The sequence below is a fragment of the Rhinopithecus bieti genome, unplaced genomic scaffold (genome assembly GCF_001698545.2).
Source record: "Rhinopithecus bieti isolate Rb0 unplaced genomic scaffold, ASM169854v2 scaffold_4654, whole genome shotgun sequence".
Classification (NCBI taxonomy): Eukaryota; Metazoa; Chordata; class Mammalia; order Primates; family Cercopithecidae; genus Rhinopithecus; species Rhinopithecus bieti.
In genome coordinates this window covers 1,215,007-1,241,154 of record NW_016804499.1, presented here as the reverse complement: position 1 = coordinate 1,241,154, position 26,148 = coordinate 1,215,007, and the positions used below count along the sequence as shown (strand labels likewise).

Sequence of the window (26,148 nt, the reverse complement as noted above, 5' to 3'; positions counted from 1 at the left end):
TGGGGCGCGCCGCAGCCGCCTGAAGCCCCGGCCTGGCCCGGCGGCACCCGGCCGGAGGCGGAGGGCAGAGCGCGCGCCCAGCTGCCCGGTCACCAAATCGGAGCGCAGCGTGCGGGAGGGCCCAGAGCAGGACTGGAAATGTCCTGGCCGCGCCGCCTCCTGCTCAGATACCTGTTCCCGGCCCTCCTGCTTCACGGTGAGTTCCCGAGGGCCACTGGAGCGCTCCCAGACGGAGGGGGCAGCCCGGGCGCCGCGGAGCCCGCGGAGGCTTCGGGTCTGGATCGCGGCAGGGTCCACACTGTCCCCTCGGCGGGGCGGATCCGAGGGGAGCCCCGCGCCGGCTGTCTCAGCCCTGGGAGAGGGGGCTCTACCCACTTTCCTAGGCTCGGAGCCCTCTACCCCCGGGCGCCCGGAGCTCTTTGCTGCGCGAATGTTCTTTTTGGAAGGGTAGAAGCTCTCGCACGCAGACACCTTTTATGTCCAGAATCCATTGCATCCAGTCCGAGGGAAACTTTCGTCCACTCTGCTGGATTTTCTAACTGTACACTGCCATGAAATCGCCGGCTCTGCGAGCCTTTTTCCAAAATGTCAGAACGCAGCAGGCTCTTGATGTGTTCCAAGCTTTTAGGAGAGTGGAAAGAGAAACTGATCATTTGGGAAGTCACATCTGCCTGCCTTCGGAAAACCAGTGTTCGTTGTCTGCCTGCACTTTGCCTCCCGATTGAGGCGGGGTTGTGGGGTTTTCTCCCAAGTGGACTGCTGCGTTCTCTGGGTGTAATTTTAAGAAACAGGGGACTCCTGTTAGCCAAGATTTAAGCATTATAACCAGTCTCCTACGGTGCACCCAAACTTGACGCCCCATTTCCTGGGCTTCCTGTGCCACTTTTCCCCAGAGGTTCTAGTAAACCTTTAGCTAGAGAACATCAGCCCTTTCAACGGGTTCCAGAAATTACACTGAAAACACCAAAACAGAATTTCTTTGGGGTGAACAAGGCAGGTTTTTATGGTGCGTCGGGTTCATAATCCTGACAGGCCGTGGCAGATCACGTCGTGTTGATATGGGTGTCCTGAGCAAACTGTCCCTAATGGTCAGACACCTGACATTTCAACAGCATGACTTCACAGTTCTCCTTCCTCAAGACCCACCACAGCCACCCCAAACGTGCAGCGGGCTCCAGCTTCAAAATGCATGGTAGCCAGGACTGAAAGTCAGGCTGAGGACCTTCCCTCCGGAGGGTCAAGGGATTGTTAACCCACAAGCCACCGGGATGCTCTTTTCTTTGTAGTCCTGCCCCAGGTGGATGGCTTGCATAGCTCCACAGTCTTTGTGAACCTGTCTGGCTGGGCCAGACCTGTCCAGTTGCCAAGGTGTACTCAGAGCCCCAGTGATCCCAGAATTTTAACAGTCGGGATGGAAGGCTTGCAGTTCGAGGGCAAAAAGAGAGAAGGTATAATTATAGGGTTGGACTCCTAGGCCCATCTGCTTAGAATTACAGAGCAGTTTTAATCTTTGGCAGAAACATGAAACAAATCAGAGCCAATGAACAGATCAAACAGCAGCTGCCACACACACAAGAAAAAAGAGAGAGATGAAACAGGAAAAATTGTCCCCCTTAAATTGTTGTAATATCTGTGAAGAAAAAAGATAGTGTGGTCAAATGATTTTAAAATTTAAAAAATTACTTGAAAGCTTGGCATGAACAGCATTTTGGGGGGTAAAATAATTGCCTTTTAAACTGCAAAAGTGATCCTCAGAGATGCAACCTAGTGTAACTCTGAACATGTTCTTCCTCTTTTGAGAGGTAGGAGTTGTAATTACACTTCCTATTTAGCAGTCCAAACTGGGGTAGTAATGGCTGACAGGTAACAAGAGCCCAAGTATATCCTCAATGGGGACAGGAGCCCCAAATTTCCTGAGTTTGAAAATGTGCATCTGGAATCTTCCCTGACTGGGGATCTCGGGGAGGAGGGCTCCCCAGACCCCATGGTGTTGGGAGGGGGATGGGGAGCAAGGAAATAACTGGGAAGAGTAGTCTGAGCATAAATGGGAGCACAGTGGAGCCAGACCGTGTGCGTGCTGGTATATGTGTGTGTGCATGTGTGTGTACACCTCTGTGCATATGTATTTTGAAGATAAGATAAAAAGGGAGGTTTGCAAAGTTGAGTTGGATGACATAAATAAACCTATGAAAAGTGATCCAATTTCAGAATGGATCTGCAATGGCACAGTTATTAAAACTAAAGTTGCTCAAAGATCTACTTAGATCCAGCAGAGAGTATCAGACTCTAGTGCAGAAAAGAAACAGAGGAGATCATTGTTCAAGTTATAAATCTTCAGGATTTAAGAAAGGGTCGCCATAACTAGCAAGGATCATGTAAAGCACCAGAAAAGAATGGAATATTCTTCCTTTCCCCTTTTCCCCGCTGACATCTACTTGATTGAAGTAGGTTTAACAACAAATGGGTATTACTCAACCTAAGCAAGGGAATGGTTTGCCGAATATGTCCTACTCAACTGATAGGCGCTTTGCAGGCATTTAAGAATTCTGTAGTAACAGATGGAGCGTGATCATATATTTAAATAGAAGTCACAAATCGGAAGGCAGTTCTTGAAATCTTCTTAGAATGGATTAGTGGTTCTTTTCCTGATAAACAGGCATTTTATTTTCCTAACCATAGGATACCATTTGTCTATTTATGGGTCAACTTAGTAGATAAAAGCATTTGTTCTAGGGTGTTGAATGTTTCTGTGACAAACTTTAATAAATTTCGTTTCACACATCATTTAGAGATGATTTGTTAACACCACCAAGTGAGGTTAAGAAGGGCAAGAAGTGCATCCTGTGTGAGGATGAGGTAGATAACCATTATGTTTGGCATCCAGTCTTTGTTCAGTTTTGTGGCTACTTCTATTTCAATTCACTGCAATTTATAAATCACCCCTAAATCCTATCACTGAAATGAGGCTCTGGCAAGACTTAAGCCTGTTGTTTATTTAAGACTGCAAATGTGGTGCGAGACCCAAGTTCAAAATTTGATGGCATAAAAGTATACATGTCAGTTTTCCTTTCCTCCTCTTCAGATTCTGAAAACAATTGCAATACTTAATCCAAATAAAGCCTATTTAATGTCATGAAGGTATGCAGCTGGAAGACGTCCATTATCACTGTTTTCTTTGCTTAGATAAAAGCCGCAAAAGTTTCAGATGTCAAATGCTAGAAATCATTCAGCTCCAAAACACAGATTAGCATGAGGTATCCAGAATAATTGTGGCTGTAATGCCCCAGCGGAGTGCCTGATTCGCTTTGCTAATGGAAACATTTGATTTTCAGTTTTGGAGCTGACGTTGGGAGAGATGTTCTATTCCCACACCCTGTTTACTTTTGTAGAATTCGTTGACTTTTCTGAGAGGTGAAGGCTCTTTCAGCTCTCCCCTTTCATTAAAGCATATTCTGTCAAGACTTTTAAAAACTTTGCAGGTTGCCAAATGAGAGTTTAACCGACACAATGTGAGGAAACATTTATATAGGGTTAAATAGAAATCTTTGAAAACTATTTTACTAAGGACAGTTTTGTGGCCAAAAAAACATTGTCTTTCCTGCACTTTTTCCCCCTCTCTTAGTCATAAAAAGAAAATGAGATCTTGAAAAGAAGCATGACTTATCTGTACCCAACAGGGGCAAGGGTCTTAGACAGATGTTAAATATCCTCTTGTTAAATACATTCACAAGCCAATTTCATTCTTTTATACTAGCCAAGTTCATTCTTTTTCCCCTTAAATGAGAAAAGAACTAAATATAGGTGCGTGATATGTCTGTGTAATTACATACTACTATTTAGGGACAGACTGATGACAATATAATCAATCAAAGGGAGGCATAAAACATTTCAGACCAGAAATAGAAGATGATGTGTTAGTGATTATTGTCTACATCGGTTGAAAGATACACAGCAGGGCATGTCTTCAGTAGACTCTTCCCCTGGAGTTGAAGTGATCGCAGGGAAAACCAGGAAAAAATCCACTACCATCCTCCAAGTATAAGTTCTTAATGGCTTGGTTTTGTGGACACAGGCCATTGCTTAGTCCTCGCCAATTTGGGAATAAAATTATTCTGGAAAGTCATGTGATAGGTATGTACATCTCAAGGTTGGAGAAAGGATATGGTATCACCCTAAAATTATCAAGAGTATTTTGTTCTGCAAGGGTTTTCTGGTTTCATTCATTCAGCTAACCATTTATTCAGTAAGTTCATCTATGAGGGCCTACTACGTGCCAGGAGCCACCATTTGCCAGGTCCAGTGGCTGAAAGGGAGTAAACTGAATGTAGAGCCTCACAGCTGAGTGGATGGAACACTGCAGTTGATTGCACTATTTTCCCTGCTGGGAATCCCACAAATGTGCACACACACACACACACACACAGACACACACAGACACAGACACACACAGACACACAGACACAGACCACAGACACATACACACACAGACACACACACAGACACACACACACACAGACCACAACTGTGCTGAAGAGGCTGGATGTGACTAGTCAGCTGCAGATCCAACATGCAAACTTTGCAACCTCTGGTTCAGCCCCAGTGTCCACCCTGAGAACAATGGCACTAGAAAATGGCACAGAAAAGTAACTTGTTTTCAACTAAAGTCAAATGGAGCCAGGAATTTGAAAACTTGACCTTATTATATTTCTCATAAAGAGAGACTGCCTTTAGATATGAAGATTTCAAGATGGGTAAAAGCAGCAAGCTTACTGCAAAAAAAAAAAAAAAAAAGGAAATAAAAACAAGAACTTGATAAGCACAAGTACCACAATGGTGGTAAAATTCAGTACTGTCTGCAATACATACATGCTTTTATTTCAAAAAAATGGAAAGCTGTGCTGGAGTTTATTTACCAGCCCCCACTTCAAAGCACACGTTTACAGTAATGACTGTGTATTTAATTGGGCAGGCAATTTCATGGCTAAGTAATTACCTGCATTTAATCTAATCAGTCACATTTTATGTGTCACAACAATTCTAACTTGAAAACACTTTTCTCAGTCTGATTATTAAAGTATGCAGGGCACATTATATAAAGTACAGAAACTTGCAAAATGAACAAGGAGAGAATCATTTTAAGCTCTCCATCATTGTTGATATTTTGACATTATACTTAGTCTTTTTCAAGTTCAGTTTTTTCCCTTAAGCCTTAGAGTACATGTACAGAGATTAACCTGATCAAAGATTAGTTTAGCTCCAAGTGTGCTTGCAAATTATTGTTTCCTTCCCAAATAATTTTACATTTATTATGTATAAAATGCATTGGAACTTTTTATTTCTCAGTCAGTATAGATAGGCAGGTGAAAAACCATGGAATATATTCATCTAGATAATTCAGATTGTTAAAACTTTGTTGAGGCTGGGCGTGGTGACTCACGCCTGTAATCCCAGCACTTTGGGAGGCCAAGGCAGGCGGATCACCTGAGGTCAGGAGTTGGAGACCAGCCTGGCCAACATGGCGAAACCCTGTCTCTACTTAGAAAAATGCAAGGCCGGGCGCGGTGGCTCAAGCTTGTAATCCCAGCACTTTTGGAGGCCCGAGACGGGCGATCAGGAGGTCAGGAGATCGAAGACCATCCTGGCTACAGGGTGAAACCCGTCTCTACGAAAAAATACGAAAAACTAGCGTGGGCGAGGGTGGCGGGCGCCTGTAGTCCTGCAGGCTACTCGGGAGGCTGAGGCAGGAGAATGGCGTAAACCCGATGCGGGAGCTTGCAGTGAGCTGAGAACGCAGCACTGCACCTCCGCAGGCCGTGGGCGACCAGAGCGGAGATCCGTCTCAAAAAAAAAAAACAAAAAACAACATCAAAAAAAGAAAAATGCAAAAAAAATTTAGCTGAGTGTGGTGACGCACGCCTGTAATCCCAGCTTCATGGGAGGGTGAGGCAGGAGAATCACTTGAACCCAGGAGGCAGAAGTTGCAGTGAGCCGAGATCGTGCCACTGCACTCCAGCCTGGGCGACAGAGCAAGACTCTGTCTCAAAAAAAAAAAAAAAGCAAAAAAAACTTTATTGAAAATCAGGGACTTGGACATGGAGTATACTGTCCTATTTTACTTTTTCCCCTGTATGTCACGATGATTCAAGCCTAAGAGATACCTGAGCACGTAGTAGGCACTCAACCAGTTGTTGAATGAATGAATGTTGACTTGCAAAAGTCCAGCAGGCACCCTACCCTTTTTCTTCTCTCACTCTCTACAAAGGCTCTGTTTGGTTTCTGCATACACTGGCCTGCTTGCTCAAAGCACCATGGGTTTAGGAATGAGATCTGCTGAGGAGGGCTCTAGCAGAGGTACTGTGTGTGTTCACTTTGGAAACTGCCAAGGACTGCTTTCTGTGTGCATCGTCTGGTGAATTCAGGGGATGTGAACAGTTAACCCGACACACAGACCTTTGACTTAGGGCATAAACCTCAGTGTAAATGGTCAACCTTGTGCCTCCTTTCATTTAGGTGACTCTATTTTTAAAATGTGGTATCTTTGGGAATTTTCACTCTCCGGTAGACTATTGTGATTACGATTGTACTTACAATCATTGTGCAGTCATTTGGGATTACTGTCGTGGGGTAATGTATTCCTTGGAAGTAAATCACTAGTGCACACATGCAGGTGCACACACTTACATACCACCGAGCCCTCCAGAGCTCCAGGATCTCATTTAGTTTTCTGGACATGGTCGTCAATAAAATTATGTCCTAAAGCACACAGGACTTAATTTGTTTCTTACAGATGAACCACTCCTTCCAGAATCTACTTTATTGTCTGACATTCATTTGAAAGAAACTATTCCCTTTGCCATAATAATTTTATCAGGGCCCAGACCATTGGACCCCCAATGTCTGAGACCATTTTATGGTGGAATCATTTGGATAACCTTATTCAGAATTCCTCTGGACTAGGAACAGTCCCTGGAGAGCTTCCAGTTTAGATAGTACCATGGAACTGACTTTATACATTCTCAATCAAGAGTGCCTCTGTACCTGTATAGTAGCTAGCATTTGATCAAATGAGATGATATATACATAAAGTGAATTGTCAAGTGTAATGCAAACATTAGTCATCATCATCATGATCATTATGTTTAGTTTATAGAGGAAAAAGAAAGGCATATATTAGATGACTTACCCAAAACCACTTTGAAGACCAAAAACTCACAGCCATTTTCTTAATATTTGTTTGATCCTTTCAGGTAACTCTTTTTTGCAGATTCACTCACAACAAAATCTTAGTGAATGGGGACTCCATTCGCTAGTCCCCTTAATTAACATCTAGAATCTTCAATTCAACTAATCAAAATGTTGACATTATTTGTGTGTGTACTCTCACATATAGTATATGGTTTCTAACTCTTGTTTTATGTGTAAAATAAGAGGAAAAAGCTTTTCATAGTCTACACAGAGTTGTTACAGGTTCATTCCTTTCTATCCACAGCCCCATTTTACAGGCACGGTTGTTCCTGATAATGACCGTAAGGCACTTTTAAGAACCTGGATCATCAAAGAAAGATAATAAGGTCAAACTGCATTTGACATACAATGGCAGAAGTTTCAACAACCGAATATTGTGATTAGCCAACACTTCCAATTACACAAGTAATCCAATTAAGTGGAGGGGCTTAGGGTCTTTTCCTCTCAGGAGTCCCCTCTCTCTCACTAGAGAACTGTTTTCCTTTCTCTTTCTTGTTTTTTGTTTTTTGTTTTTGCCTATTAAATCTTTGCTCTTAAACTTCAAAAAAAAAAAAAAGTGGAGGGGCTTAAAAACTTAGCATTATATATAATAAGCACATTTATTATTATAAATAATAGGTGTACTCACACAGGAATGGTTATTATTAGTGTGGTCCTTGAACTTTGCATTGCTAAACACTGAGATGATTGATTTATGCAATTTAAAATGTATTAAAAGAGACTGTATATATATTTTACAAAAGTTCCTTTTCAGATGCAAATGTAGTGCTAAATTACTGTAGGTTCCTTCCTTCCTTCCTTCCTTCCTTCCTTCCTTCCTTCCTTCCTTTCTCCCTTGCTCCCTTCCTCCTTCCCTCCCTGCCTCCCTACTTCCTTCCTTCCTGTGACCCTTCCTTCTTCCCTCTCTGCCTCCCTTCCTCCCTCCCTCCCTCCCTCTCTCCCTTCCTTCCTTCCTTCCTTTCTTCCTTTTTTAATATAACTTTTTGGTAATTCTTCCCCCCACAAGATGCAAAAGATGGCCAATGCCTCTCCAACACTACAAAAAAGATTTACTGCAGTTTGTTGGGAGCTGTTCCCTTCTTTTATCTTTCTCATTTATCCAATCAAGAAATCATACAAGACTGAACCATTGCAGTAGCCTCATCACTGATCTTCCTGCTTCCAATCTGTCCCCCATGTCCCTCCAAAAAAAACAGAAAAGCAATTTTTCCAAAATGAAATATTTACCACACCACGACATTGCAGAAAATCTTTTGGTGGCCCCCCTTCACCTTTCCAGTGAAGTCCCCACTCTGCGTAACAGATGTGTGGTGCTTTCGACTGTGACCCTGCCTCCCTCTGCCCCTTGTCCTAGGTCACCCTGTGTCCCCCTCTCTTAGAGCCTCCTACGTGAATCTGTCACTCCTGCCCCCCCATGCTTGAGTGTGCTCAAGCACACTCCTCCTAGACCACTTCTGTTCCATCTTCAAGATAGAGATGCCTCTCCTTGAACCCTCAAGGAAGAATTCAGACCCTTACCCCTCTCTGAAGAGTCCTCTACAACCCTACAGTTTCTTGTCCAACTGAGACTCCCAGGGGAGAAATGTTTGTGGCTGCTATGTCCAGAACAGTGCCTGGCCCTTCAGAGCCTTCCTGATGGAATGAATGAATGAGTGAATGATTCGCTAGTTCCAGTCCCGAATTTGGAATTGACTTACTTCAGGCGATGCAACAAACACAAGAGCTCCTTAGTTGACCAGAAATCTAAGACGAATGTCCTTGGAGGGCATACCATGACTGATCCTTGAGAGGAAGCTTTGGGGTTTACCGGTCTAACTTTTATGCTTGGCCTCTGCTGCAGCTGAAATGGGTGCTTCAAATGACTTTTTAATTCCCAGCCATTTAACAGAAGTAGTACTCACAGGAAAGTCATCCACATTTGCCACATCAGATGAGCCAAGTAAACACCGGAGACCACTTGCAGTGGTGAACTGAAGGCCTAAGAGTCAGTTTCTCCTGCCTTACAGCAACTTCTTTCACTTGACCCCTTTAATTTTGCTCCTTAAGAGTAAAATTAATTTTGCTCCTTAAGAGTAATGAAAATGTTGGGTACTTTGAAGGGAAAATTTAAAAATGGAATAAATACCAACCCCATTTTTCCATCTTAGAAATAGAATATTAACCTAGAGTGTGAGCCTGAAATCACTGTGTCCTTGGGGAGCTGTGCCAGCCTTGGGGTTCTCCCTCTGGCCGCTCACATGGGTGCCCTGGCTGCACTGCCAGCCTCGCTGGGTTCCTGAGCTGTGCTCATTGTCAAATGTGAGCAATAGCGAAATGGATATTGATCTTGAGAAACCCTGGGCTCTTTAATATCATTTTTTTCCTGCTTTCCAATAATTTGTGTATTGGAGGTTCTTAGATTTTATTTCTTCCATCACTGGTTAAAAACATAGCTGTAGGCCTCCTTTCCTGTGTGACTCTAGTCTTATGAATGGCCCATGCAAGTGCTACCCACCACTCCCTCTCTCTCCGCCTTTGAACTCCCTAGCTTTCTCCCCAGAACCTCCTTCATCATTCTGACCCTTGTTCTTTGACATCCAGGCCAGTGAGACCTTAAAAGCTTCAAAGTAAAAACAAAACAAAACAAAACACAAAACATCTTTGATAGTCTTTATGCTTCTGGCTCCTAAAGTCTAGCAAGTCAAGGTGAACAGGTATGTCGTACTTGTTTATTTTAGAGACAGGGTCTCACTCTGTCACCCAGGCTGGAGTGCAGAGGCGCGATCATAGCTCATTGAAGCCTTGAACTCCTGGGCTCATGTGATCCTCCCGCCTCAGCCTCCTGAGTAGCTGGGACTACAACCTTGTGCCACGATGCCTGACGGTTCTTTTCCTGTAGAGATGGGGTCTTGTTATGTTGCCCATGCTGGTCTCAAACTCCTAGCATCAAGCCATCCTCCCACCTCAGCCTCCCAGAGTGTTGGGATTACAGGCATGAGCCACTGTGCCCAGCCTCACTGACAGGTATTTGTTAAACCGAGTGGAACTTATCAGCAACCACAGAACTTGGCACTTTGGGCCTCACTCTCTTCTACATTGAGGGTCATCATTTAACTTTGCCTGGAGTCCCTGTGTCCTTACACTTTGTCCTCTTCAGAGCTCAGAGTGAGCCTGGCTCCTCCATGTGACTTTACCCTGATTTTAGCTGTTCTGTTAGTTAGAGGGGACTTTTTGAGGGTGGTCTAAGATCATTACTTGAAATAATACCAACCAACATGGTGCTCAACTGAAACCAACCGTAAGAAGTGGGTGATGTTTTTATCCCTTCGTCACTGACGAGTAGACCGAGGCTTGGAGAGTTAAGTGATTTGTTTAAGGTCACTGTGCTAATATTGGGTTTTATTGACTGCAAGATACCCATCTTTTTTGTAATTTAAGATCCCTGCAGGGGGTGTGCATCTCACGGTCAGTGGGGACCTCAGTTTCCCTTGGCCTCCAGGCAGCAGCCACGAGGGGTGACATTCCCTTTGCCTGTGTGAACCTGAACACAGATGCTCATACTGTCCCCACATCACCTCTTTTATGTTCGTCCTTGGGACTCATCTGGAGATTCATTGCAAATAGGCTGGTTTTGAACATCAAGAGAGTACACATCTGAGTCAGCATGCTTGGTGTTTTTCCTCCCTCACTCATAAGTTATATACTCTCAGCACTGAAAAAGGAAAATCACAGTGAAAATCAGACAGATCTCGTAATAGAGCAGTGGAGCGTTAATTTGGCCTTAGTGAAGCAAGTATTTATTGCTGGAAGAATAACTGCAACTCCGTATTTTCTCACACAGCATCAATCGACTACTAGGAAAGGAGAAAGGCCAAAACAGACGAGGCATTGTTTCTGTTTTGTTGCTGAGATACATGCAGAGCAAACAGATTACCTGTCACACGTGCAGCAGTGCCACCAAATGCAAGAGAAATTGCCAAATGTCTTTGACTAGAAACAGAAATGTCAGTGCTGTCGGAGGCTGCTGCAAATAGTTCACGGCTATCTCAGGACTGTTGTTAAGGCACATGTCATTGTTTAAATGTGCATGTTTTGTCACTGATAATAAAATAATGATACATCTTAACACTCCTTGATGTCTTGGATCCAATGCAGTCCTTCAAGTGGCAGATCTAGTTTCAAACTCAAGCAGCTGAACTCAGCTGAACTCTGGAGATTTTACCCACATCCACTACACTCCTGACTTTTATTATGTTCATGGGAAAACACTTGCAGGGTGTAGAGGTTTACAAATCAAGTTTTAGAACACAGCTTGGTTGATAGTGAGATGACAGCTTCTTTACTGAATGCTTAGTAGCATATTTAAAGCAGAATCTTCCCCAACTCCCAATACCTTATAACTTTAACTAAAATCTATTTTAAGTTAGCCGCATGAAAATTGATCACACTGTTGACCCACCAGACAGCAAGTTATACCCGGTTTCATTCCTTGACTGCCTAGCAGGGACACTGAGGAAATGTTGACAGTTACCAAGATAACTACAACTGTTGAGGCTGGTGGAAGTCCCATGAGCAGTCCCCTCTCCCCTACTCTGGTTCAGAACTAAGAGAGTGTTCAACACGAGGGTGAGGCACATGGGGATTAAAACATTAGCATAGTGATGAATACTCGATCAGAAGACACAGTGTAGATGGGTGCCCGTGACAGGAGTGCTCATAGTTCCCCCGAATGTTTCAGACTTCCCATCTGGCCCAGTGCCACAGCTGAACAACTAAAGGGGCATGGTCCTCACTGCCTGAGGGAGCTGATCAGAATGCATGTGATTGGTAAATAGGCTGGTTTTGAAAAGAAAAAAATGACTGAGTCAAGCATGCTTGCTTCCACTTCCATAACTCATGTGCCTTCACCAGGGGAGGGCAGAATGAGGGACAGGGAGGGAATGCCCAGGAGTACCACTCTAGTGGAGATGCCTTCCCTCAGTGGAACTCGAGGCCTCAGGAAAGGAAGCCCTGGCTTAATAACCATGACCGTGAATAATAATAACACTGGGCAGAGTTCTCATGTTTAGAGTTTGCCCCATTCTAGCTCAGGCCAGAATTAAGGGACTTGGCTAAACAGGGCTGAGTGAGGTTGCCTTAAATTTGAACATAGCACTGTCCTCTTGTGTCTAGAATCTCTTTTCACAATTTTCATTTAGTTGAGTAATACCCATATTTGTCTCACGGACATCCATTGCATGTAAAATCTGTAAGAACAATCAGAAGCTGTCTTTCCATCTCAAAGCCAGAATTCTACTTAGAGGGAAAATCTGGGAGTTCAGATACAGAAACTTCTGTCTTCTCAACACCAAGACTTTCCATCAAAAACTAGTTCAGTCTTTTGAATGTTTTGTCCACATGATGGTAAATATCTGAATATTTAACAGATATCTGAAGTTATCCTGCAGGTCTCAGTTTATCCAGGTAGATTTTCATCATGTTGCTGTAAGTCACTATATTCTGAATCTAACTTCTCATTTTCAAATCATCTCTCAGAAACCATGCCTTCTCTATGAAGCTATTTATGTGTTGATGAAAACATAATTGCTTCCTCACCAGTAGTATTCTAACAGGTACATTTTGTTTTTTATATTTTTAAAAAGTTTGTACCGTTGTCTAACTAGTGTCTTTTCTGCGAACACAGGGCTAAATACGTAGTAGATCCGCCATAAATGCCTGTTGATTTGTTAATCACTTTGGGAGTGAGTATCAGAGGAGACCGTGGCTTTCGGGTGATAACTCCATTCGTTTAGTTTTAATTGCTTTATTCTGAACATTAGGCTGGTGGTAGTTGTGCTTGGGAAGATTGTGGCCAACCTGCACGACTCGTTCTGAAGATAAGCTCACTGCTAGTATTTCTTTACCCCTGGGAAATAAACATATGTAATATTGCCATTATTCTTCATTTAAAGCCCTATATTGTATGTTTAGCTTGTTTCTGGCCTTTTGAGGGTGAGGGGCTGGACTTGGAAGATAATTGGGGGGAAATGTCACACCATGTGTGACACTGTTTATTGTACGAAGTGTCATCACAGTGCACACTCTCGCACAGGATGCACATTCCAAAGTGGCAAGTGTCATTGTAGGTCAATTCCCTGGTGAGAAAACTGAGGTCCTTGGAGATCACCAACATAACTTGCTTGAGATCACTTAGCTAGTTCCTAGCAAAGCCAGAGATCAAATCCACGCATCTATGAAGCAACAGTGAAGATTGTGCATCTAAGAAGGATGCACCCTATTGTAGGAGGGTGTAAGGCTCACACCCCCTGGTGAGCAGCCGTGTAGGGGGCATCCACTTGAAGACAGAGAACTGGAAGAGGCAAGGCTTGGTGTAAGCAGATGGAGTCAAGCCGGCAAGCAGATCCCAGCTGGGAATCTTCCTAGTCCCCTGGGCCTTCTCCTTCCATCACTGCCCAGGCTGCAGTTTCACTGAGGCTGGTCTCCTTGATGCTTCCTTTCCTCACCTAAATCTGCCGTTGTATAAATTCACCCTTATTGATGACAGCTCTTTCACCTCTCCCCACCTCCTCCACTTTGGTGACTCCAGACATGTTCATTTCTCTCTCCTACAGTGCCGGTCACATTCCCTTGGCCACCCTGCACAAACCCTTCTTAGATGCACAACCTTCACTGTTGCTTCATAGATGCGTGGATTTGATCTCTGGCTTTGCCAGGAACTAGCTAAGTGATCTCAAGCAAGTTATGTTGGTGATCTCCAAGGACCTCAGTTTTCTCACCAGGGAATTGATCTACAATGACACTTGCCACTTTGGAATGTGCATCCTGTGCGAGAGTGTGCACTGTGATGACACTTTGTACAATAAACAATCATTTCCCACCTTCAGCCACTGACTGCTGCAGAGGTGGTTGTTTGGCGTGATTCATGTCTGCTGCTACTTCTTCTTTTGGCTATAACTTTCCACTTTGATTTTTCAGGGCTGGGAGAGGGTTCTGCCCTCCTTCATCCAGACAGCAGGTCCCATCCTAGGTCCTTAGAGAAAAGCGCCTGGAGGGCTTTCAAGGAGTCACAGTGCCATCACATGCTCAAACATCTCCACAATGGCGCAAGGATCACCGTGCAGATGCCACCTACAATCGAGGGCCACTGGGTCTCCACAGGGTAAGAGGACAGGTGGGGTCTGGGAGAGGCCAGAGAGCACACCACTATGGAAGACCCTTCTTACGGGTTCTCAGATGCATAAAACTTTATCACTTACAATGATTTAGGTGTTGTCTAAGTTCTAATGAAGAACCAAACTACTCTTTGAAATTATGGTTGGTTGAGAAAAATAGCTAAGTACTGTAGAAATCTTATGCTAAAGCAGAGATTATATTGTACTCCTGTTAACCACACAGCGTGAGTGAATAGATCCTTGTTTACTGAACTCTATGGGACTACTTGCGTATAAAAAGAAACCATTAGCAAGTGAAATTAAGAGTCTGTGTTTCACCAACCCTGAAACATGACTTGCAAGCTCCGGATGGTGTAAATATTCTAGCCATATTCTGGTAATTTAATACATGGCTTCAGGGTTCTAAGAGTAAGTTAAAAGCTAGCTCTGCTAGCCAGGGTGCAGCTCTTGGATTCTTTTCCATGCTATGAAGCTGAGATTTATCCCAGTTTGAGCTCTGGCTTATCTTCCATTAGAGCTTTTAAAAATAGCCTAGAGGCAGATCTGCGATTTTTTTTTTTCTACCCATTAAATTGCTGAGAATGAACAAGACTAACTCTGGGATCTGATCACTTCTCCCTATGCACTGTTCCTGGGATATGGATAGCAGCCTCCAAGTTCCTTGGGGAGGGATCAGATGAATACGGAGAAGAGAAAAAAAGAAATTGTATAAGATGATGAAGATGCAGAATTTTATTTCATAAAAATGAGGTCTCTCAAAATAACCACAATAAACAATTTGCATAAACAACCTTCATGTTACATACTTTTAAAATATTTATCATTTTATTCAACAAATATTTACTGAGTGCCTACCATATGCCAAACACTATTTTAAGTTTTGTTTATATAGCAGTGAACAAAACAGACCTGGTCCCTATCATCAGAGGCTTTATAAGTAAATACACAAGAAGTGCTATGAAAGTGGAGGGTGGGGAGGCAACAGGTGCTAAAAGAGAATACCGGGGGCCCATTTTAAAATCGGGGTGGAGTTCAGAAAGCCTACCAAGGAAGGGGACCCTTGAACTGAGACATTGTTGGCTGTGCAAAGACGGTGGGAAGAAAGAGCTTTGTATTTAAAGAACCAGAGGCCAGGCTAGATACAGACTGAGCAAGAGGCTGGCTAGATTGAAGGACCGGCTGGCTGAGAGCCCTGTGGCTGGGATGCAGTAAAGCAGGGCAGATAGCCTCAGATGAGGCTGTTGGGGCGGGTAGGCCAGCTCTAAGGCATCTTGCAGACCAGCTTTTCTAACCTAAGAGAACTGAAAAGTCATTGAAGAGCTTACAGCAGGGGCCGTGCTTAAAACATGATTCAACTTTTTGAAAGGGCATTCTGGCTGCTGTTTGGCAAATGGATGGGAGAAAAGTGATTTGGGGTGACCAGTTAAAAGACCTTTGCAACCATTCTGGTTAGAGAGGACGGAGGCTTAGGTAAGAGGAGCTCCAGGGGCAATTGAGAAGTGAGTGGGCCTGAGATCCACTGTACGTGGCAGGCTGTTGATGCTTAGATTAAAAAATTAAAAATACGGGATCTTCTTTTCTAAACCTCATGTAACATGAATCACTGCTTACACTAACCTTCTCTTTCCTTGTGGGAGAAATCTGGGGTGTTTTCTGTCTCCTTTTTCTAAGATTACAGATACCCCAGGTACCGTTGAGTGCTTTATGTCCATAGGATGCTACTCGACAGCAAGTGTCAAACTTTACGTAGCAACGGTACCCCCTTCTAAATAATGCTTATCTTTCACCAGTCCATCAACGAGCAAATTAAAGTGTTAGCAATTTTGAAAACCACTTGTGTTTGGCATTTTAGCCTGACTGCTTGATTTAGCAACGCTTCGTCGGTTCAAACCAGAACCTGTGTTAGCATCATAGAGAGCAGAGTGGGAAGGCTCCAATTGATGAGCTGAAAGTCATAGCATAACTGAGACTAGGAGCTAATGAAAGGCTAAGGCCAGGTTATTTGGCCAGGGCTTTAAGTACCTCCCCGTGCCCCCCGTTGCAGCCTCAGCTAGTATATATGAATGGCTGACAGAGCCGTGTGTGAAATCCCTCAATTCCATCCCACTACTGTTATGCTCTGTAGATCCTGCCTTAGTGTCTCTGGCTCAGGAACCTAGCATTCATCTAATGCCACATTGGCAACCATCACAAACAAAAGGAACCCTTATTTCTGTTGTGTCAGCTTTGCTTTTAGTTAATTGGCCCTTTACTTTTCTACTAGAGAGAGAATTAATTTTGAATGGACGAGAAGGCGCCAGGTGACTAGTTTCTGTGTCAGGATGACGGACGTTTTGCACCTGCCTACTTAGACAAGGTCCATAAAATAAAAGTGCTCAGGAAGTCGACCGTTTTTGAACTAGCATAAGGAAACTTCTCTTATAGGCCAGTACAGCACTCATCCTCCTTATCCAGAAAGAAATACCTGCATAGGGCAGCAGGTATTTGCCCTCCTGGCCTGCTCTTGAAGCTAGTGGAAGGCTGGCTGAGGCAGTGACAGAGCCAGGCTGCCTGGATTCATGGACTGTCTCTGACACTTGCTGGTCATGTGCTCTTGGGCATGTTCCCTAACCTCAGTTTCCCCACCTGTAAAATGTGGGTGATGATAATACCTAGCTCCTAGGTTGTTGTGAGGAGTCAGTGAGTTGGTATCTCTAAAGGGCTGACAACAGTGTCTGGCCCAGCAGTTTATTATTATTTCTGTAATTTCTTAATACCATAATGAATCTCTTTCCCATACCTTTGGGCTTACAAAGGTCTCTTCTTCCCCTTTTCTTTCCCAGCTGTGAAGTAAGGTCAGGCCCAGAGTTCATCACAAGGTCCTACAGATTCTACCACAATAACACCTTCAAGGCCTACCAGTTTTATTATGGCAGCAACCGGTGCACAAATCCCACTTATACTCTCATTATCCGGGGCAAGATCCGCCTCCGCCAGGCCTCCTGGATCATCCGAGGGGGCACGGAAGCCGACTACCAGCTACACAACGTCCAGGTGATCTGCCACACAGAGGCGGTGGCCGAGAAGCTCGGCCAGCAGGTGAACCGCACGTGCCCGGGGTTCCTCGCAGACGGGGGTCCCTGGGTGCAAGACGTGGCCTATGACCTCTGGCGAGAGGAGAATGGCTGTGAGTGCACGAAGGCCGTGAACTTTGCCATGCATGAGCTTCAGCTCATCCGGGTGGAGAAGCAGTACCTTCACCACAGCCTCGACCACCTGGTCGAGGAGCTCTTCCTTGGTGACATTCACACTGATGCCACCCAGAGGATGTTCTACCGGCCATCCAGTTACCAGCCCCCTCTGCAGAATGCCAAGGTACCTCAGAGCTCTGTGTTCTCCTCTTTATTGAATAAAGTGGGTAATCCTTCTTAAAGGCTTGCCATGGGGGCTTCAGGGCACCCTTGAAAGGGGGAATTCTGCTTCATGGCGGGGCAGGCCAAGGTGGGGCTACTGCGAGGTGGGAGGAGACGGGGAAGGCTGGGGCTGGGGGGCGCTGTAGCCAGTCAGGAGACCTGGGTCTGCCACCAACGTGCCCTGTGACTTGGAACCTCGGTTCTCCTACCGAAGTGGGTGGTGGTGTGGGATGATGGTTCTAGAAAATTCCTAAGGCTCCTTTCAGGTCTCCCATCCCAGGAACCTCTTCAGTGACTCCAAGAGGACAGTGCGAAGGTGATGTCATAACCACACCTAGAAAAGATACTAAACAATAGCAGCCACCCGGGCCCTGGAGGAGGTGGGGAGGGAGAGAAAAGGGAGGTGACAGTGGGATTTGTGTGGGGTGTTAGACTCCACGGAGACCATCCACCAGAGTCACTGCTTCCAGTCCTCAGGAAACCCTGGTGAGTCCTGACACTCTTAGGCAGCACAGCCTGCTGAGGTCCCAGGGGTTAAGGCTCCTGTGCAGGCCACACGGCTACTGAGTTTTCCTGCTGGACCGTGAGCCCAAAGGTCCTTCCTCCATACCCCACGCTCTTTTCATTTCACTACGGAAAATGTAAAGTCACCATAATCAGAAGAGGGGACTAAGGAGGGCAGGAAACAATTAAACCTTATAACGTCTTTTCCTTGAATGATATTCTACTAATTATATTTGGAATTCATGAGGCATTTCCTTCCCACAAGCTCAGAGTACATGTCCATGTGTAACTCGATCGCCTCCACCATCTCCCCGCAGAGCCTGTGAAGTCCCAGGCAGGAGGGGAGTGGGCTTCTGCCCAGGGCACAGTGTGAACATGCAGACCCGGGCCTGCTAGGGCTGGGCGGTGGGCAGGTCTCTGTGGAGTATCTCCCTGGCCATCCCCATTGGCTTCGTGGAACTCTCTCCGGCACAGTGGCTCCGTAACTGTGAACCCTGCTTAACTTTTGTTTGGTGGTTTCTTCATTTTTTAAAAATCTTTTTTCTTATTAGTCCTCCAAGACTACTCAACCAATAGAGATATCACAGGGCACTTCCTCCGCCAAAGACTGCTCCGTGTTACCTTTTTTTATCTATGTTATTGTGAGTTTGTGCAATGCAAGTGGCTTTTATTATAATGATGAAATAGCTGCTGAGAAAGCCTGCTTGGTGGAGGCTGCTTCCTCCGTGAATCTTTTCACGGCTGTGTCCCCACGTGTGAGATGAAGCCCTGTGCTCAGCCCGTGTGGCCAGGCCCAGCACTCCCGCCGGCTCAGGATGCCCTTGGGGGTTTGTTCCAACACAGATCGGGAGCCAGGCTCATTTCCTTCTGCCTTGTAAGTTTCAAGTGCGCTGAAGAGGCCAACATGAATTAGGGCAGAGGCAGGGCAGCCTCTGAGGCTGGCTCCATTGCTGCCGCTGTCGGGGGTCCCAGAGGTTTTCCTAGAATGGGACACAGGGAAAGGAGGACCAAAGTTCTGCCCCTTCAACATGTGGATTCCCCAGGACAGGTACCAGGAGGAGAATCGGCTCATAGGGTGATACCTGGACTGGGGTGTGCTTTCCGGGTCAGGCTTGAGTGGGTGTCTTGGGAAAATGGGTAGGAATAACGGGCTTCGAATTACATTTTGGGACCTTTCTGGTTGGCAGCACTGCCCAAAGGCGGCACTGGACACTGTAGCTGCATAGCATTTCTCCTGTTTTATACTGGCCAGGTCCACTTGGTTTGAGATAGTAGCAGGAGACGGGGTTTCATACCTACCTTTGGCTCACTCTGAGTATAGTCTAGCCATCTTTCTGGGAATTTCTGGGAGTTTTGCTCTCGTGGCCCAGGCTGGAGTGAGTGGCGCCATCGCGACTCACTGCAAGCTCCGCCTCCCGGGTTCAAGCGATTCTCCTGCCTCAGCCTCGCAAGTAGCTGGAACTACAGGTGCCGCCACCACGCCCGGCTAGTTTGTGTATTTTTAGTAGAGATGGGGTTTCACCATGTTGGCCAGGCTGGTCTCCAACTCCCGGTCTCAGGTGATCCACGCGCCTCGGCCTCCCAAAGTGCTGGGACTACAGGCGGGAGCCACCGGCCGCCGTCTTTCAAATGATCGCAGGTAACGGGAGGAAGGTGCGAATGTCAGGAATGAAAATGGCCCGGATAATCCGGAAACCTGAGGTTAGCCAGGAGCATCCCGGAACCCGCCGTCCCCTCGGGGCCTTTGTGAACGTCTGCTGAACAGGAAGAGCCTGCCCGCCCTCTAGCAGAGACACCAAGGAGCCGCAAAACAGCAGAAAGCACAGGGAGCCTTGAGTGCCAGGTCTGAGTGAGGAGGCAGGTGCCGCCGGGGAACTTGCTGGGCCGGCGTCGGCCGGGCTGTGGGCTCCGAACTTGACCTTGGGTTAGTCTCTTGCACCCACTCGGGTTCTGGTTCCTTTTCCTCACCTTCATGCACCTGCGTGGGCTCTCATCTCTTTTGCTCTTTTTAGCACTTGGGGAAAAATTAACCATAACCACGTTTATTTTCTTACCTGCCTCTGTACCCTGTTGCACTCCGGGTTGTGGCTCCGCAGATGGAGTCTGAAAGCCCAGCCAGCATTGTTAAGGCTGGCGCCCGGGGGCACTCCAGGAGGGGACACTCCATTCCCGTCGGTGCCCCTCCGCAGACCTGTCTCTGGCTCCTGGAGGGAAAACGCCCCGCAAGTGAAAAGTATTAAATATTGGCATGGGAATTAAAGACGGCAATTGTAAAGCTGACCTTTTTAGAATTCAACACCTTCTGGACAGATTGGCAGGTTATGTGGACTTCAGAAACAGTAGCCAATCCTGGAAGCCAGTTCTGCTGTCATCAGCCGGGTGGCATTGGTAATTATCTGACCTACTGGAGACTTCGTTTTCCTTTTCTGTAAAATGGCGAAAATATAAGAATCAATAGGGCTAATCAATAGGGTTATCCTGTAGGCATCAGGATAGGGCCTGAACGCAAAGCTCCATCTCTCTTAAGTCGCCCTTCTAGGCCAATGGCTCAGAGAGGAATGAGAATGACAATGACAACTGACCAGGGAACATCAAAGTGTTTCATGATGCCTAGCCATAAAACACTTCCTCCAATTTTCTCCTCCCTGCTCCGCTAAGGCAATTGTAGGAACATGTACCCAGATTCTTAAGAAGTAGACTCTTTAAACGCTAGGCCTGATTCCTTGATGACAGAAAATGAAGGTGGAAAGAGCTTTAGGACCTTAGATACTACACGAGACATATTGTTAAGTGGGAAACAAGGAAGTTACAAAATAGCATGAATAATATGATACCATGTGCATACAACTAATAATGAAAGGAGAAGAAGAGGGACTCTTTGCAAAGGAATCAGATATTTCTGGAGGAAACTGATGACTGCCTCGGAGGAAGAGACAGAGCTGTCTATCTGGGATGGTTGGACAGAGACTTCACTTTCGGTACCTCTTGCATTTTGTGCTGTGATCTTCTATTACCTAAGCACAGTCATCATGGAAAATTTAGATTTAAAAAAAAAAAAAAGGCCAGCCAACACTCCCAGACCCAGAGGAATGCTGTGGCCACAGATACAGGTGGCAGCCCAGCTGGGAGGAGGACCCAGGCTTCCTGAGCCAGCCCGGCTGCCTCGCGAGATGGCTGGGGGGTCAGTGGAAGGCCGAGTGGCTCCGGGAGCTGAAAGGGTCCATTCTTCTCTTGTCTCTCGCCTTGTACCTCTTGGCCTGCAGTGTGCAGTGGAGTCTTCAGGAAGTTTTCAGATCCTTCCCCAGGACAGCTGTGAGAAGGAACAAAATGGACTCAGCCATTGGTGTCTTTCCAGACCCGGGCACCAGAAAGACTGGGCACTGTGTGCCCACACGGGCCCAGCCACAGCAGGTCGTCTGAGCTGTCTGTGGCTGCCCGGCGGAGACAGGAAGAAAGGCTGGGAGAGCGTCTTCAAAGACTGCACACGCCTGCCCAGGAGAGGCTGAAACCTTCTTTGAACTCTTCTCCTTCCCTAATTGCTGGTCCATAGAGACCGAGCTGAAAATTAGTTTAAATGCTAAATTGAGTTTCAAACCACGAGTCTCAGCCCCTCTAGAAACAGGACACCGTGTAAAAATAGAAACTTTAAGTCAACTTGTTTTTCTAAGCTTTATACAGCTTTGCCGTGAGGTCCAGAGCCCTTTGGCAAATAAGTGATGTTTGAAGAGATTCAGGTGTGCTGGGAGGGTTCGTTCAGGATAGAATTGGCTACTCTTCATTGTAAAAAAGTCAAGACAGCCTAAAGTAATCCTGAAAGAAGATGCTTTGCCTGAATCAAGTTTAGCATCAGAGCAGCCATAACCCTCTGCCGAGATTCTTCAGAACCATGCAGTTGGAGGGGTAGAAGCCAGGCTCATTCTTTCAGGGATGGAATCAAATGGTAATTAAAAGCAAATGATTGCCAGGGTCGTTAGAGATGCCAGAGCCTCAGGATCAGACTCGTAAGCAAATGGAATTGGTCTTTCTCCAAAATCCTGCACTGATTTAACCACAGGATCGTAAATCAAAGGGGCTGTCTGAAAACGAGACAGCCTTCCCCAGGCCGTGCATCTGAAATACTCAATCCCAGCACACGTACAGCGGGGGAGCCACACACGGGAGGAAGAAAAGCACCGGACTTCGGGAGTATCTGAGCACTGCAGGACAACAGCGTGCTGCGCTTTCTCTCTCAAATTCTTTAGGAGCCGCTAGGCTGTGAGCCAGCTTATGTTTTTGAGGTAGCATGCGTCTCAGAGGCTTTTTAGAGGATGTGTGAGCTGTGCGGCTTCCTGATATCAATGACACCGTGGGGATGTTGGGTCAGGTGGCCTTGGGGTCTGGACTTTTCAGCCCAGCTGCAGGAGCCGGCATGGAGGGACGTCTCCCTGAGCATGTGCTTGGTGTGGCTCCTGGGTGGGTGGGCGACCACGTCTCTGGTGTATAGAAGGAGCCAAGTGCTTGTGGAAGAATTCCATGCCACTTCTCTTTCTGCTGGTGTGGATTTGCAGAGGTGATGGGAGATGAAGGAGGTGGTGGACGACCAGAAGTTCAAGAAGTCGTGACCTAAGACAGTTTCAAGAACTAGTCTTACAGGAAGGAGGGCCCTAGAAGAAAACTGACTGCTCCTTGGAGCCACGTGTTTCCTATAAGGCAGCAAATGTTGCACAATTCTATAAAAAAAAAAAAAAAAAACGGAGCTGGCAACTGGGATCCGTTGAGGGGGTCTTAACCCTGAAGGGATTGCTTTTGTGGACATTTCATCTGGGCCGAGGTGTGCAGTGTCACAATTGCTGGGCTACAAGGCTGCTGATATACACTTTTATTGCAGAAACAGCTCATTATATTCTTGACTCCAGAGTATTTCAGCAGATAAACAGGCATGCAAGGTTGCTTTATTTAAGGAGTTTGGGGACCAGGAAATATTTGTTGTCAGGGACAATGCAAGTGGTAAACATTTTATCCCTTAAAAGGCAAGAAAGCTCAGAGAACATGAGGAAAGCCTGCAAAAGCAGGAAATTGGCCATTTAAAAAGTACGCATGAGGTCCCTCCTCCAGGGAGTGTTTGCTGAGCCCCGAGGGGAGAAAGGAAGAGGATGGGCCAGCCAGGAGTGCCCAGTGGATTTACAGCAGATTTAATAAGTCTACTTTAATTATTTAAATGAATCAAAATGCATTGGAGTGGAAGAAAGAAACAAGTAAAATAAATGAAAATTCTTTTGGAAACCACTCTTGAAGTCTTTTAAAGAGCCATCTTCCCAGGGTCCTTTTTCCCCAGCTGCTGGGTCAGCGGTCATGTGTATGTATAAGAAGGTGAAGGCAAAATCGTCTTTTTCGTGATTCTAATGTTAACTAAAACAGAAAAGGACTTTGTGAGCTCATTTCTCAGATTCTAAGCTGCCTTGGAAGCCATTTCCAGAAGGCTAATGTTGCTCCTGAGGACCTCTCAGCTGCCCCTGCTCAACTCCAGGACGCAGAAGTGTTCCCTTGAGTTTTGCTCCCCTCTGCTTCGCAGCCAACTACAGGCCCAGGAATTAGCAGCCTGGTTTCTCCTTTTCTCCCTCATCCTCCTGGCCCAGGCCCATTCCTGGATGGTGGTAACAGGCCCGGGGTGGCTGTGCAGCCTCCCTGAGGCTCTCTGAGTTCCCCTGGCCCCACAGAGGTGCTTGCATTCTGGCAGGGATGGCAGGATCCTGGCAGCTGCACAGGGTCTGTACACTGAGGGAGCTGCCTGCACCTGCGGGGATCAGGTGCTGGGCGGCAGGTGCCTCAGTCCATCTGGGCTGCCATAGTGAAGCAGCATGGACTGGGGACAGCCACTCACTTCTCACAGTTCTGGATGTTGGAGGGCCAAGATGAAGGCACCAGCAGAGTGGGAGGCTGGAATCCTGGTCAGGGCTCTCCCGGGTTGCAGACTGCTGTATCCTCCCCTTGTATCCTCATGTGGCAGCAAGACAGCTGGATAACTCTCAGCCTCTTTTATAAGGGCACTAATCCCCTTCTTAAGGGCTGCACCCTCATGACCTAGTCACCCCCCCACAGACCCCACCTCCTAATTTCCTCACATTGGTGGTAAGGATTTTAACATGGATTTTGAGGGGACACAAACATTCAGTGTATTGCAGTGGGATAGACAGCAAGCCTGCCTGGGCAGTCTGTACCTAAAGCCACAGCTCTTCACCCACTTCCTTCTGAAAGTAGCATCATCGTGCTATCTTTAGTTGATTAAAATGAGCCCGAGTTCACAAACTCCTAGAATCCCAGATCTGAAAAGCACCCTGAGCTCCCTCCCACGAGGGAGGTGGGGGCCCATCATTTGTGATGAATGCTAGCTACTCCATTTAACTCTTTACATAGCCAATGCCAGCTTTCTCTCCATTTGCCTGTTAGCCGAAAGCCCTGTGCAGTTCTCTTCTGGATGTCGTGGGAGATACGACAAAGAGAGAACACTTGGTCTTGGCCTCAGAGAACTCGTAATAGAGAAGACCCGAGAAGGATGTACCTGCAGGGTTATCTACAGCAGAAATTTAATCAAATACTCGGCACATCGCAGTTACAAAGAAAGCTTTCAATGTGAGCCATTGGCCACTGCAGGTTTCTTTGTGAGAAACATTCGTGTGCTTTTTATCCCAGGGAACAAAACCCTAGGAAAGGAAGTTTCCATCATCTACTCCCATTTTTCCTCCTTCTTGAACAAAACTTTTAGCTCAAGGAACAGTGCTTTTGAAGACTTGTGTTTCATGCAGCCTGCTTCCTTAGTTGATCTGTTCACAACAAGATCACATCAAGTAAATTCTTCCATTCTGGGAAGATGGCGAAAACAAGTGGATACTGTCAGCAAATGTTGATGAACCACCTCTCCAGAAATAAATATTGGCAGGGTACAGAGAAAGCCTGGAGTATCCCCATCAGTCATTGGCCGGAGAAGACCTTTTCCTGGGCTGGAGTCCTTGCTGGGGAAACGTCTGATCTTTGCAGCCTGTGAGGCAACTCTGGCCAGGAGGCAGCACTCAGCAAGTCCTAAGACCAAATTACTATCCTGGCTCCACTTTGGGCTTGTAAAGTCATCTGACTGTTTCTCTCCAGGTGCCTTAGTTGCCTCATCTGCCGTGGTCTCCTGGGAGGTTGTAAAGTCTAAGGAGATGCTGTACTTGAGCCCTCGAGACTCGAATACCCTGTGAATGCTCGCTGTGGTTATTTAACTTGTTACCTGCAGCTAAGCAGGAATCAGAGAGCAGAGTAGGCAGAACCCCACTCTTTGCCTAGAACATTGCTCATTTATAAAGTATAAGCTTCTTTCGCATTTTTAGAATAAGCCTAATTTTTTTCCCAGAGATTATTTGCATAGGATCTTTTTTCTCCCTTCCCCTTTATGATGAACGCTTTTTATAGTGTGTATAAATAGCAACGAGGAAACACTTTCTGGTTCCTCTGCTTTAACCTTCAAATCTTCTGCGTACATAGCCTTTTCTAAGATTCGGGGAAAGGGGGTGCCATGGAAGCCAAGTTGGTGAGCCTGGGAGAGGACACTTCTCAAATGAGAGTCACGTCTTGGAACATGGATCCCCAAAAAAGAGGGAATAATTTTACAGAGCAAATGATATTCCACAGTACCAATCACTCACCATGTTTAAAAACTGCATGTGTAATTCTCTTTCCATGTATCCATCTTGGAAGAATGCTGTTTCCAAAAAACATCTCAGAAAAGAGAAACTTTAGAACCAATACAATATACAGGCTTTAATTTCTGCTTCTCTGTAGTTGTGCCTGTAGGTCTCTAATTTTTATTCAGGCCAAAGATTATGAGAATTAGGAGCATA

General features: G+C 45.9%; 1 protein-coding gene and 1 long non-coding RNA gene across 7 annotated transcripts in view; one reads left to right on the top strand and one right to left on the bottom strand.

Annotated features, from left to right (window-relative positions):
- Positions 1-6: 6 nt before the first annotated feature.
- Positions 7-26,148, top strand: part of APCDD1 (APC down-regulated 1) — a 34,362-nt gene continuing 8,220 nt past the window's right edge. For both annotated transcript variants that reach the window (XM_017868809.1, XM_017868810.1), the window contains exons 1-3: positions 7-196; positions 14,200-14,383; positions 17,219-17,750. In XM_017868809.1, the coding sequence (XP_017724298.1) occupies positions 139-196; positions 14,200-14,383; positions 17,219-17,750 (774 nt within the window). In that variant the 5' untranslated portion in view covers positions 7-138. The remainder of the gene's footprint in view (positions 197-14,199; positions 14,384-17,218; positions 17,751-26,148) is intronic.
- LOC108527491 (uncharacterized) overlaps positions 17,817-26,148 on the bottom strand; it is a 54,563-nt gene continuing 46,231 nt past the window's right edge. Inside the window, exons 4-6 of one of the 5 annotated variants that reach the window (XR_001884824.1) lie at positions 21,542-21,602; positions 20,347-20,718; positions 17,817-18,122 (exon numbers count right to left, since the gene is read on the bottom strand). This is a non-coding gene — a long non-coding RNA (uncharacterized LOC108527491). Of the gene's footprint in view, positions 18,123-19,847; positions 20,719-21,541; positions 21,603-26,148 lie in introns of those variants that run through there. The other 4 variants (XR_001884823.1, XR_001884825.1, XR_001884821.1 and 1 more) reach the window with 4 other exon arrangements.